Below are 14,855 nucleotides of genomic sequence, written 5' to 3'. Positions count from 1 at the left end.
GAACTCAGAAAGAGAAACTAAAAAAAAAAAAAAAAAAAAAAAAAATGTCATTTGCCAGTGCAACAAAAAATTAAGAAGACTAGGAATAAACTTAACTAATCAGGCAAAAACCTGTTCTTGGAAAACTCCAGGAAATTGAAAAAAGTGATAGAGGAAGACTAAAGCAAATAGAAGAACATACCATATTCATGGTTTGGTACAATCAACATCAATAAAATGTTCATAGTCCCCAAAACAATGTACAGTTTTAATGTATTCCCCCTTAAATTATCAATGGCGTAACTCACAGACCTAGAAGAAAGTTTCCAAAAATTCCTATGGATTTAAAAAAAGACCCCAAAGAGTTACAGGAATCTGGACAAAGAAGAACAAGGTTGGAGGGATCACAATACCAGATATCAAGCTGTATTACAAAGCCACCATTCTCAAAAATGCCTGTTACTGGCACTAAACAAGACATAAAGACCAATGGGACAGAACAGAGAACATAGAAGTCAACCCTAACCATTATGCTCAATTAATATTTGACAAAGGAGGCAAAAACATAGAATGCAGTCTTACAGTCTCTTCAATAATTGGTGTTGGAACCTGGATGGCAGTCAGGCCTAGGCAGGTCGGGGTAGGTGGGGCCGCGGGGTGGGGCGGGGCGGGGTGGGGCTGGGCAGCTGCGCACTGGGATAGAACTCTGCTGACACAGGCACTGCACTGGAGACTCTTGCCCTTCCCTCGGTGTCTGGGGCCTCTGGGCAGGGCCCCATGGAGGACCTTAGCCAGGCCAGCTGCAGAGAGGAGGACGCGGCGCCAGGCGCCAAGGGGTGGCCCGAACCCCCGGCCCGGGTGCAATTCCGCGTGACAAGGTTCATCATGGAGGCAGGTGTCAAGCTAGGGATGCAGTCCATTCCCCTCGCCACCGCCTGTGCCATTTACCATAAGTTCTTCTGCGAGATCAACCTGGACGCCTATGACCCCTACTTGGTCGCCATGTCTGCCCTTTACTTGGCTGGCAAAGTGGAAGAACAGCCCCTGCGAACCCGTGACATCATCAACGTGTCCAACAGGTACTTCCACCCAGGCAGCGAGCCCTTGGAAATGGACTCCCTAGTCTGGGTGATCCGGGACAGCATTGTGCAGTGCGAGCTCCTTGTGCTGCGGGTACTGCGCTTCCAAGTCTCCTTTCAGCACCCACACAGGTACCTGCTCCACTACCTGATTTCTCTCAAGAACTGGCTGAATCCTTACAGCTGGCAACGGACCCCCATCTCCGTCACTGCCTGGGCCCTGCTGCGGGACAGCTACCGCGGGGGGCTGTGCCTCCAGTTCCAGGCTCAGCACATAGCGGTGGCGGTGCTCCACCTGGCCCTGCAGGTCTATGGGGTCCAGGTGCCCGCCGAGGCCAAGGCCAAGAAGCCATGGTGGCAGGTGTTTAGTGGCGACCTTACCAAGCCAATCATTGATAACATTGTGTCTGATCTCACTCGCATTTATACCATGGACACAGAGATCCCCAAAGGTCCTGGCCCAGGTCTGCCCAAAGAAAAGCCTGGGACGCTCAGCTGCCAGGGGAGGGTGCCACCACATCGCCATGACGGCCGGTCCCCAGAGCACTGGGTGGGAGGACTGGCTTTGTGCTGCTGGAAACAGGCCTGTGAAGGCGTTGACATGCTGCCACTTTGATTCTCAGGCTTTGACTGTGCCTGGCAGCCATGGTCCAGATGGTGATGGGCGCTGCACCTACCGTGGGCAGGAGCAGGCTGCGGGCAGCTCTGAGGCCTCCAGGTCTGCTTTTGTCCTTTGAAAGGACACAGACTACAGCAGAGGTTTGGGATCAGTGGAAGGAAAATCAAAGAACGGATGGGACTGTGCCCCAGGGGATTTTTTTAAAGGCAAGATTTAGAGAAAGTATGACTCAAATAACATAGAGGACATTTTATTTTGTTTCATTAAAGATATTACAAAGCCAAAATAAAAACATAATAATTATTGGTGTTGGACTTTTAGCACAGATACATGCAAAAAAAGTTAATCTAGACCACCGACTTACACCATACACAAGTATAAACTAGGAATGAATAAAGGATTTAAACGTAAGTGGGTAACCATGAAAATCTTAGAAGAAGACAAAATATCAGGAATCTGTCTCAGCAATGCCTTTACTGATACAGCTCCTAGAGCAATGGAAACTGAGGAGAAATGAAACAAATGGGATGATGTCAAATTAAAACACTTCTTCAGAGAAGGAGAAGCCAACAAATACAAGAACAACAACAACAACAAAACAAGGAAGTACACTGCCTGGGAGAAGATATTTTCCAATGTTATGTCTGATAAGGACCTATTCTCCAAAATTCATACTGAACTCATCCAATTAAACAAAAGGAAGATCAACATTCCAGTAAAAAACTGGGCACCACCAGTACGAAGGCCCCCTCTGACTTATGGTGGTCCAGTCCCTGTGATGATTATTACAGCCACAGAGGAGATGGGTATGATGGGGGCACGGCAATTACTGCAACAGCCAATGGGACACCCCTGTAAGAGGTCCTGAGTGTAGTGCAGGCGGCAATTACAGGATACACCATGTATGCAAGAGAGAGTGAATCATGCAGTACAGTGGCTCACCTTATTGGGCTCAGGGAGTCAGGGGGGGAAGCCGCTGTGACAGAAGAATTAGACACTGAAATTGAAAATGATAAGGTACCGACAAAATTTTATTGTAAAGAATTTGGCTTCTGTTATTTAAGAATGACTAAAAGGAAATGGTAGGTTTGGGGGAAGCATCAAGAATTGTTTGGAAAACCAAGATGGTGGCATATGTTAACACTGGAGATTGCTGCCTTGAACAACTACTTCAAAAAACAACTAAAAGATGGAACGGACATCATCCAGTACCACTGGAATTCTGGCTGAGTGGAAATTCTACAACTAGGAGGAAAGAGAATATCATATCTGGACTCAGAGGAGGTGCGGTGCTGTAGTGAAATACTGAGGTGCGGAGTGCACGCAGAGTGGGCTGGAGTCGGAGGGTGCGGTTGTTGGTTTCAATCGGGAGGGAGTTTCAGACTCTGAGCTCCAGATCCGGGCGAGTCTCTAGGGACCCAGACTCAAACGGGAGAAGTGGGACTGTCTGGCTTTGGTCGGAACTCTAAGGCAGAGCCCCTAGGGATGGAACTGAGAGCAGCCATAACTGCTTGCTCTGACCCACCCTGTAGATCCCCGGGGACCTGCCCCACCCAAGCCCTGCACAGAGGCATTTGCTGGATAGCCTCAGGCAAACGTTAGATTAGCACCGCCCTAGAGATCCATCACAGAAGCTCTCCCACTGCCGACACAGCGGACTCTCATAGCCAGTTAGCCTAGAGGTGAAATCAACCCTGGTATTGCCAACAACAATCAAGACTTAACTACAACAAGACTGCGCACAAAGACCACTAGGGGGTGCACCAAGAAAGCATAAAAAATGCGGAGACAAAGAAACAGGACAAAACTGTCAATGGAGGATATTGAGCTCAGAACCACACTTTTAAGGTCTCTTAAGAACTGTCTAGAAGCCTCCGATAAATGTAGTGAGATCCTCAAGAAATCTAATGAGACCCTCGATGTTATGATAAAGAACCAACTAGAAATTAAGCATACACAGACTGAAATAACAAATACTATACAGACTCCCAATAGCAGACCAGAGGAGTGCAAGAATCAAGGCAAAGATTTGAAATGCAAAGAAGCAAAAAACACCCAACCAGAAAAGAAAATGAAAAAAGAATCTGAAAATATGAAGATAGTGTAAGGAGCCTCTGGGACAGCTTCAAGCATACCAACATCCGGATTATAGGGGTGCCAGAAGAAGAGAGAGAGCAAGATATTGAAAACCTATTTGAAGAAATAATGACAGAAAACTTCCCCCACCTGGTGAAAGAAATAGACTTACAGGTCCAGGAAGCACAGAGAACCCCAAACAAAAGGAATCCCAAGAGGACCACACCAAGACACATCATACTTAAAATGCCAAGAGCAAAAGACAAAGAGAGAATCTTAAAAGCAGCAAGAGAAAGAAACTCAGTTACCTACAAGGGAATACCCATACGACTGTCAGCTGATTTCTCAAACAGAAACTTTCAGGCCAGAAGGGAGTGGCAAGAAATATTCAAAGTGATGAATACCAAGAACCTACAACCAAGATTACTTTATCCAGCAAAGCTATCATTCAGAATTGAAGGTCAGATAAAGAGCTTCACAGATAAGGAAAAGCTAAAGGAGTTCATCACCACCAAACCAGGATTCTATGAAATTCTGAAAGGTATCCTTTAAGAAGAGGAAGAAGAAGAAAAAGGTAAAGATACAAATTATGAGCAACAAACATGCATCTATCAACAAGTGAATCTAAGAATCAAGTGAATAAATAATCTGGTGATCATAATAGAATCAGGGACATAGAAAGGGAATGGACTGACTATTCTTGGGGGGGAAAGGGGTGTGGGAGATGCGGGAAGAGACTGGACAAAAATCATGCACCTATGGATGAGGACAGTGGGTGGGGAGTTAGGGCGGAGGGTGGGGCAGGAACTGGGAGGAGGGGAGTTATGGGGGGAACAAAGAGGAACAAATGTAATAATCTGAAAAATAAAGATTTAATAAAAAATAAAAAAAGAAAGAATTGTAGGTACCATTATGAAGTTTCAGGATTGGAGGCAAGGTTTGAATTATACAAGGTTGTATCATAAGTGCTGATTTAAATTACAATATACTTAAATGTTTAAATTTTACATATTTTATTGTTAAAATATTCAGAATATAAGCACAACGAACAGACCAACAGAGGCAAGACACTGGGAGTGGGTGACGAGAACAAGTGACTAGGAATAGGGGAGGCCCGGGGGAGGTCAGTAGAAAAAAAGAAAGAGACATATATATTACTTTTTGTAAAACCTTAAACACTAACATTACAAAAAAATTTCAGAAGAAAGTGCTCTGCAAATGGGATTTCTTGTCTGATTTTACTACACATAAAAGCAATGTGTTTGGATGGTGAGTTATATTCATGGCCCTAAATTTCCCAGGGTGTCTATGACCATAAGTGCATAAAGTCTTTGAAGTGAACTGCATACAAAATGAAGCAGTGTGTTATTTCGTCATGGCATGCTGCCCTGTTTTCCAGTTAGGGAGGGTAAACAAATGAGGTATTCTCCTTGGAAAACCTAAATGGATAAAAGGATTGAAGAACCTCTGACAAGGTTGAAAAACAAGGATTTCTCTAGTTCTGTGGCCCACACTTCGCACCCTAAGATACTGATAAGGCGCAGGCTTCTCCCACTGGCCCCAGGAGGAAGAAAAGACCTTGGGGAAATAGGAGATGGTGGTGAGCAGCAATAGGGCAATGCGGCGTGGAAGCACAGCAGCCTAGGCCTCGGCATGAGGAAGATTCAGAGACACGAGTATAGGAAGAACATGTCATGCCAGCTCCTGTTGAGGGGCTGGTGGCAAGGCCTGAAGGTGCTGTGGGAGGCCTAGAGGGAGAGTTCAGAGGAGTGGCGCATGTAATCTGCATTTACTCTGAGTGACAGTGGACATGCACACTCCCTCCTCCTGACTGAGCGCCCCCGCCTGAACTGGAATTGCACTGCCCTTGTTGTGCTGGTAGTGCTGTCTCAGGCACACACCCTGCGGCACTGGTGTCACAGGCTGTATCCCTCGCAGCATCCAGGTGTCCCTGTGAGAGAAAAGTAATGGCCCAGGAGGGAGCCTGGCAGCACACCGGGGGAGAGCCCAGGCAGGCCCTCCTCACCCGTCCTGTCTGCTCACTGGGGGCCATCGTCCTCTCATAGTTCTCCAGGGGATTGAGCCACAGGTCCTTGCTGATGATCTGGTAGGGCAAACAGGAGACCACAGGGACCAGAATAGAAACGCAAGCAGCAGGCAGACACAGGAAGCTGTATGCTGACATGGCCAGTGACATCCCACCACAGCAATCCTGCCAGATTCTGCCACACTGTGGTCAGAGAACCAGTAGAAGAAGCTGGCGCTGCTGTCCTGGAGCCTGTGGCTGTAGGCTTCTCATTCACAATGCTGGTACCACTGAATTGGAGTGGCACGGGACACCCTGTATCCTGCAGGAGAGGGGTATGTGAAGCTGGGTACATCGCCTTCCATCCCTGCCCACCACCAGCTGAAGGCCATGCAGGGAGCCTCCTGTTACTTGTGAGGGTGATGAGATACTCCTTCACAATCACATGGTTGTGGAAGTAGGGGTTGCTGCAGAAGTACAGGCTAATGGTGCAGCAACCCCAGGGATGCCTGACTTCCCTCACCTGCAGAAGGAAAGTGGATCCAGGGAGTGAAATCACAGCCCAGTGCTCCCGCATGTAGCTCTTTTGAGGGACAGGCCACTTACCCACCTGCCCTCCACCACTCCATGTAGCAGGTGGACTGACCTTCAAATTGATCATGTGGCCAAGGATGTTTTCTTCTTGGACCCTAATCATTGCCGACAACTCTGGGTGGTTGACAAACTGCTTTGGGTCAAGCAACCTGCACCTTGGAAGCTGGGCATGGACCAGCTAGAAAGAGCAGCCTGGCCTGGCCTCTCCTTCCCTTAAGGCCACTCCTTCTCCATCAAGGGCAGAAAGGGGCACAGCACCACTCTGTTTCCTGACAGACCCTGATGCCCACCAGATTGTTTTGTGCTGAGGGCTTGACAGGCTACACATCACACATTCCTGCTTCTGACTGAGGAATTGGACATAGAGACGGCCTGTAAGGCAGCGTTAGTTAGTCCCAGAACAGCCCGTGCAACACAGCCCTGTCTGTGGGCATCAGCCCCTGGTGTATGCGTGCCTCTGCCTTGGAGCTCTGCCCCTGGACCCTCAGGTACTGCTTCTATGGTGCCTGTATAAGACAGAGGGTGTCTCCAGGGTCCTGGGCCAGACTGGGGCGCACTGCCCCTAGATTGTCCTCAATGTTTTTTTCTATGGGAATCATCCCCGCTTACAACGTTCTCCTGCACTGTCCCATGCTCCTTGTGATCCTGCTCCTCTACCCTCAAGGATACAGCTGTGAGCCAGAACCCAGGGATGCGCCGGATATTGAGGCTTCTCTGTTTGAAATAGGGCTTGAGCCTCTGCCGAGTCCTGCACCTGAGCCGAGAGAAGGCCCTGCTGGCTTGCTCATTCATGGGCTCCATCTCCAATTGAAGGGGCTGGAGCACCTCCAGAGGGGACCAGGTTAACTTGGCCCCGGGCCCTGACTGGGCCTGCTCCTGCTGCACTGGCTCCTCTTCTTCTGGCTTTGCTTTGGCCTTGGACTGAGGCTCCACCTCTCCCACCTGTTCCACTGCCTCCATGGTGCACTTCCCCTCCCCCTGCAGGACAAACTGCTCCCCTGCAATTAATTGCTCCTCCATCCACCCATCCTCCTGGTGGTCACTCCCTTGCGGGTCACCTGGAGCGTGTGCCTCCAGCCTCAGCTCTTCACTCACCACCTCCTCCTGCCTCCCCACCTGCAGATGTGGGAAAACCTACTCCCCTGCCCACATGGCCTGCCATGGCACCACCTGCAGAAGGCCCTCTGTCCACAGGACAAACTGAGCCTGTGCCTACAACTCCTCCCCCAGGCCTTCCTTGTCTTCCCCTTGCTCCTCACTCTGGGTTCCCTGCTGCACCTCACTCTCCTCTCCCTGCACACACTGCTCTGCAGCCACCCAGTCCTCCCCTGCACCCCACTCAAGATCTAGCCAAACTTCTTACCTGCATCCAACCTCAGCTCCAGGATCACAGCCTCCCTCACCTGCATGAAATCCTCCCTCTCCAGCCCTATAGCTTTCCTCCAAACCTCCTGTGCCCTTGTGTCCTGGGTATCACCACTTTCCTGCACCGAGGTGAAGCTAAAAGCCTCTGGGCCATCCTGCTTGCCCTGTCCTTCCTGGTGCAATGGCCCTGGGGTGCACTGTGAGTCCTCAGGCGCCCTGAAGCTGAAGGCCCCCTAGTGGAACTGAGAGGAAACGCGCTGCCCCCAGGAGCCCCTCAGTCTCCCAACACAGCCTGACTCTGGATGCCCCCTGGCTCTGAGACTGGTGCTGTGAAGGAGCAGGTGGTGCAGAGCCTGCTGAGTCCATGCAAGGCGCTCGCTCACTGGTGCATGCATCCAGGCCCTGGTGTGCTGAGTGGGTGCACACTGGGCTCATGCACAGGCGCTGGTCATGTGAGCATGTGGTACAGAAGGCAACTGGCCAGGCCCAGCCTGCAGTCTCTGGATGGGCTCCTGAAAAGTCTCCTTCAATCAAGGGCAGGGCAGTGGGCGTCACCCTGCGCAACTCCGCCCCTTAGTCACAGCCCTGGTGTATGAACCTGGCCCCTGCAGCCCCAGGTTCCTGAGGAAGCCCACCCACTTTCACACACCAAAATCCTCCCCAAAACCTGAGTGTGAAGACTGGAATGGAGAAAGGCACGCCAGGCCCCCACTTCAACAAAAGGCAAGTTTTGTTCATGTGATTGCCTCCTTTGGGAATGGGTTTCCCATTTCATTCTTGCTTGACAGGAAAATAAACTTTGTTGTGTTGAGGTTCCCCCCTCTAGAATGTTCGGATTGGCTTATGCGGTTGTCTGTGTACAAGGAAGGCTTTGGTCTACTGACAGAGTTTTGACCTTTTCCCTTTCCCAAGTGCAACCCATGCAGGGTGCTGCAGTGCGCACCTGCCTCCATACACCCCAGGCCTTAGCACCCTCCCTGGCGTGTAACTCCTCTCCTCTGCCCCACACCCCACATCACTTCCATGCAAGTCTGCCCCACACAGGGAGGGTGGCTCTACCTGTAAACTTTCACGTTCACAGGACAGGCTCATGGCTTCTGTTGAGCAGTGCCTCCATCTTGAAAAGGCCAGCTGTCTTCTGTCTGACCATGGCATGTCTATGTGAGTGACCGCCCAAGCCAAGGGAGTTGAGAGCCTAAGAGACAGGATCTAAAGTCGCCCCCTGCACTCCTGCCCAAATTATAATACTTGTCATCAGAAGTCAGCCATTCTTCCTTCCTCCTCCCAGACAACACCCTGAAAGAAGGGAACAATATCAGAAGGCCTTCCGAGGCCTGGTGTCTCCTCTTCTGTAGCCCTGCCACTGTCCAGGCAGGCTGAAATGCTGGAGATGCTGCTCCCACAGCCCCTTGTGAGGTCTTTGCCCAATACTATTACATTTCCCTGCTACCAACAACGCAGAGTCAGCAACACCTTGCAAGCTTCTTTATGGTTCTTTCAGTGACACTCATGTTAGGTGGCATATGCTCTCTGACTCTTCCTCAGGCGATCCTTTTCTCCTCTTTTCCTCCTGTGTAAAGGGAATGGACAGAATCCCTCAGCCAACCTTGGTGTGTGCCCAAACACCACATCTTTTCGGTCCTTCGGGGCCATATTTGATGTTCTGCTCCATCTCCTCTGAATCTGGAGTGTCCCCTTCTATACACACACACCCACACTCACAGACACTGGCATGTGCCTGAAGGTGTGTGGGGCCCCTCTGAAGCACATGTCCACAGTCAGTACACCGTGCCTTTTCCTGGCCTGTTTAACTTTCCTACCCCAGGACTTCAATAGTCTCGTCCAGATCCTGCTGCCATTGCCAACATTGTGGGCTCAGCTCAGCGGAACTGAGCGGTGGGTATAAAAACAAAGAAACGTGAATTAGAGGCACTGAAAACGGGTAAGGCATGGGAAGGTAGGACTCCACTGGAGTGGCAAGAGGCCTAAGTGGGTGGTGAAAGCACCTACAACAGGATTGCAGAAACATGATGAAGAACCATGTTTGTTGCCCAGGGCCCGAGGCCAGTCATCCTGAAAGCCATGGTGCTTACAGCGCCCCCATCTGCTTACATTCTGTGGGCACCAGGACTCCCAGTTTCCCTTTGCTGCTCTCACACACATTCCTGGTGCACTAGGTTACCTCCAATTTACCCAGGCCCGGTTTTCCACATCCACTTTTCTAAGGAGATTCACAGGGGCAACTACTCACCTTTTAATGCCCAGCAGGGGGGCTCCTCCTCTCCAACAGGTCCCCTCTGTAGCTCCCTCCTCTGGGTCCTGAGTCTGCGAGGTAGTACTGCAAAGGATTGGGCCACAGGTCCTCGCTGATGATCTGGGAAGGAACACAGGGAAGAGGGGGACCAGACCAGTCTGCTACTCTGCTTTTCAAGCACGTGGGGCTTCCACCATTACATTTTCTGACAGTGGCCAGAGCAGTATCAATCACCTCAGCAATCTTGCCTGACCCGGGCAGGGTATGTTCAGACAACCATTTGAAGAAGCTGACGCTGCTTGTATCTTGCCGGCGGCTGGGGGCTCCACATTCATAATCCCAGAACCAGAGGATTGGAGTGGATCTGGAGGCCCTGTACCCTGCAGGAAGGAAGTTGGAAGGCTGGATTCCCATCGGTCCAATGTCAACACCCACCCACCATTTTCCTGCTCTTCCAAAGGCCCATCCTGGGAACTGTCACTCACCTGCAAGGCTGACATCATATTGCTTAACGATCAGGTCATTCAGGAAGTAGGGGTTGCTCCGGAAGTAAAACATCAACTTGCAGCGGTATTTGGGAAGGCTCACTTCCTTCACCTGCCAAGAGATGCAACTAGTAAAGTGTCTTGTCTGCCAGCTTCTGGAGTGAGCCTGCCTGCAGGAATCACCCACCTCCCCTCCCTTTCTTTATGCTGGGACACGTCCCACTGGGTGCCAAAGCCCTCATCCCACGCTCCACTCTGCCTCCCAGTCTGACCTCCACATTGATCAAGTAGTTCAGCAGGTCTTCATCTTCCTCAGTGATGATGGCTGATATCTGCGGGTGGTTCCGGATCTGCTTTTGGTCAAGGAGCTCTCAGAGGCTGTGAAACGAAATGGGCAGCTAAAAGACACGGAGCCATCCTAGGGGCATACGAGAGTTGGCCGTGGATGGCAGACATTGCCCCTGTTCCAACCTCCTCACCAACTACACTTTCTTCACACATGCTCACAATAATGGTACCTGTGGGTTCATGATCACCTGAGCATGAACCTGCCCTAACAATCGTGGGTTCATTTCCAGACATGTTCTGAGCCCTCCCTGTCCTCCGTGTGCCTGTGCAGATGAAGCAGTGCTTAGGGCAGCGGTTCTCAACCTGTGGGTCACGAACAATGAAAATACATCCTGTCTATCAGATATTTACATTATGATTCATAACAGTAGCAACATTACAGTGATGAAGTAGCAACGAAAATAATTTTATGGTTGGGGGTCACCACAACATGAGGAACTGTATTAAAGGGTCGTGGCATTAGGAAGGTTGAGAACCACTGGCTTAGGGTGTCTGCATGTACCCTGGCCTTGTCCCTTGGGATCGCCTACACGAAATGTATGGTCTCCAGAAACAGTGGCAGCACACATCTTCTAGAGGTCCATGTGGGTCACAAAGGCTGCATTCCGGGTTGGAAATAAGCCTTTTTTTGCACACGAGTTGCAATAAAAGGGTGTGTGTGTGTGTGTGTGTGTGTGTGTGTGTGTGTGTGTACCTCTGGTCCTTTGTGTATACCTGTGTTTGTGTGTCTGTGGAAGGAGGGAGGAAGCCTGCCTGGAATTCCTATGGGCATCTGATGTGTTGAGAGAGGACACTGGAAGCATTCGCCTTAAACCTGGCTAAAACGAGCTGAGTGTTTACACTGAGCTTTTTGGTCAAAAAGGGAGAAACACAAAACACTACCTCCAAGGATCTTTCCACTGCCCAGAAAAGGTGCCCTTCCACTATCTGATTGTGGTGTGGTACGTTGTGCCCATACTTCCTGACCTGACACCTAGAAGCCGGCCATCGCTTTGCCCAGTGCTGTGCCACTGGGGAGGGGAGGCCCTTTCCTCTGTCCTCCTCCGCTTCACCTTCTCCTGGCTCCTCCTCCGTTTACTCCCTGTGGTCTTTGTCAGCAGTGAAGCCAGAAGGGCTCAGGCAAGGATACAGCTTGGGCCCAGAAGTTGGGGATGCACTGGATGATGGCCCTTCTGCACTCAAGAATGGGCTTTCTACGCCGAGAGGTCTTGCGCTTCACCCGAAGGTAGGCTCTGCTGGCTCGGGCGCTCTCAATGCTCAGCTGGACCTGAAGGGCCGCCAGCACCTCCAGTGTGGGCCGGGTGCTTGTCCCACTGGGCCCTGGCTCTGCTCGCTGCTCCTCAGGCTTCGCCTCTGCTTCTACTTGGGACTCCGCCTCCTCTGCTGCACTCATTTTGTCCCCAGCCTCAGCTTCCACCACCTGGGAGAGAAGGTCCATGTCCAGTAGCTGCTCCGCCCCAGCAGCACCTGGGCCCTCGCCTCCTAGGACCTCGGTTTCTGCACAGCATCACGCTTAACTTGGAGGTCACCTCGCCACCACTCCTGCCCTGGGTTGCGTGGTCCCTCCCACGCCCCGCCCTGCACCTGTACACACAAGCTCCTGTGTTCACCCTAAGGGCCCTTGCGGGTACACTTCTGACACAAAGTGCTGGCGAGATCAGCAGTCTACTGACCCAGCAGGACCCGCCCCCTCCCCCCCACCCCCCACCTCCAGATGGCACTGGTCCTGAACTGGGCAGATGCCAACAAGCAGGTGGCAGTGCTTGGAGCTCACTTCATGTCCCCAGGTCCCTTATCTGGATCCTTTAGGCATAGTCTTGGTTTCATAGGGTGCGTCTCCTACACAGGGGGTTTGGGGCCTCCTCGTGGAAAGGAGGATGCACCAGCTATGCTGGGTGCACTGGCCATGCACAAGATGCTCTTTGCACATGAACTTCAATCAGTGAGCAAGACTGCACTTGGCCCCATTCTGCTCCACCCCTCCCTTCGCCAGCACCACTGCAGGCCACCAACCTCCATGCAAACTCCTCCTTGCACCCCCCTTCTGAAGTATAAATAATCCTCTGTCCTTTTCCTGACTGTTACCACCTGCTCTTCGCATTGATGCAAGCGTCAGAGTTTGCACATGGCGAATTTGCTTTCTGTGTCACTTACAGACTGGTACACATTTGCCCCTGGTAGAATGGACAGTCACAGTCCTGGCTGGTGTCTCCATGAGCTGGAGCCTGGTCCCAAACACCAGAGGTTGCTAGTCTGGCAGGTCAGGGAATTCACCTCGGTTTTGTGTTGGATTCCTGGTCAGGGTGATTAAGGGAAGCAAGGGATATCTCTCTCTCTCTCTCTCTCTCTCTCTCTCTCTCTCTCTCTCTCTCTCTCTCTCTCTCTCTCTCTCTCTCTCTCTCTCTCTCTCTCTCTCTCTCTCTCTCCTCTCACCAGTAAACATATCCTGGGATGAGAAATAAAAATGTAATAATAAACAGGTTCATAGGATCTAGGTAAGAGGGCACTTCAACATGGAAGGTCTCTGAGGTCCAAGTTGGAGCCAAGGGGAAGGCTTATGGCTATAGGGGGCTGTAGCCTCCATTCTTGCAGATCCAAGGCTTAGGAGAACAAAGCCAGGAAAAGGGCTCATTCTCTGGGCCTGCAGGTCATTGCTTTGCTATCTGCATCACATTTCTTTCATTCTCACTGGCTTTTCTTCTGAATATGTGGGTGCATATGCTCTTTCTGATTGGTGTTTGTCATTTCTTGAGATATGTTCCTAGTAGTGGGATTGCTGTTCAAATGGGAGCTCCATTTTTTCAATTTTTTGAGGAAACTCCATAGTATTCTGCATAGTTGCTACACCAGTCTGCATTCCCACAAGTAATGCAAGAGGATTCCTTTTACACCCCATCCTTGCCAGCACTTGTTGTGTGTTGAACTGTTGATGATAGCCATTCTGACCAGTGTGAGATGGTATCTCATTGTCCTTTTGACTTGAATCTCTTGAATGATTAGTGATTTGGAGCATGTTTTCATATGTCTCTTGGTTTTCTGTATGTTCACTTTCAAAAAGTATCTAAATCCTATGCCCACATTTTGAGTGGAATATTAATCTTCCTTTTGTTTGAATGAGATCATTATGAATTTTGGAGAATAGGTCCTTATTGGATATAACGTTGGTAAATATATTCTCCCAGGCAGTGGACTTCCTTGTTTTGTTGTTGTTGTTGTATTTTTTGGCTGCTTCTTCTCTACAGAAGCATTTTAATTTGACGTCGTCCCATTTGTTTCTTTTCTCCTCAGTTTCCATTGCCCTAGGAGCTGTATCAGTAAAGGTACTGCTGAGACAGATGCCTGCTATTTTTCTGCCTATGGATTCTTCTAAGATTTTCAAGGTTACCCACTTACCTTTAAGTCCTTTACCCATTTTCAGTTTATTTTTGTGTATGGTGTAAGTTGGTGGTCTAGATTCATTTTTTTTACATGTATCTGTGCTATTTGTCCAACATCAATTTTTGAAGAGACAGTATGACTCCATTGTATGATTTTGCCTCCTTTGTCAAATATTAATTGAGCATAACTGCTTGGATTGACTTCTGGGTTCTCTATTCCATTCCATTGGTCTATATGTCTGTTTTAGTGCCAGTAACAGGCAGTTTTGAGAATGGTGGCTTTGTAATATAGCTTGATATCTGGTATTGTGATCCATCCAACTTTGTTCTTCTTTGTCAAGATTGCTGTGACTATTTGGGGTCTTTTGTAATTTCATAGGAATTTTTGGAGACTTTGTTCTAGGTCTGTGAGACATGCCATTGGTATTTTAATGGGGAATACATTAAAACTGTAGATTGCTCTAGGTAGTATGAACGTTTAATGATGTTGATTCTACCAATCCATGAATGTGGTGTGTTCTTCTATTTGCTTTTGTCTTCATCTATCTCTTTTAAATTTCCTGTAGTTTTCCAAGAACAGGTCTTTTACCTCCTTAGTTAAGTTTATTCCTAGGTATGTTAACTTTTTGTTGCAAATGTAAATGAGATTTTTT

General features: G+C 49.6%; 1 protein-coding gene across 1 annotated transcript in view; it reads left to right on the top strand.

Moving 5' to 3' along the window:
* Positions 1-273: 273 nt before the first annotated feature.
* LOC308512392 (cyclin-Q-like) overlaps positions 274-14,855 on the top strand; it is a gene marked incomplete at both ends in the record, with an annotated part of 109,329 nt that continues 94,747 nt past the window's right edge. The window contains 2 exons of the mRNA XM_081082157.1: positions 274-278; positions 771-1,522. Coding sequence (XP_080938283.1) covers positions 274-278; positions 771-1,522 — 757 coding nt within the window. The remainder of the gene's footprint in view (positions 279-770; positions 1,523-14,855) is intronic.

Source organism: Myotis nattereri (assembly GCF_964212035.1).
Source record: "Myotis nattereri genome assembly, chromosome: Y".
NCBI classification, from domain to species: Eukaryota; Metazoa; Chordata; class Mammalia; order Chiroptera; family Vespertilionidae; genus Myotis; species Myotis nattereri.
Note: the sequence above shows the minus strand (reverse complement) of the source record. Positions and strands in the feature narration are given on the sequence as shown.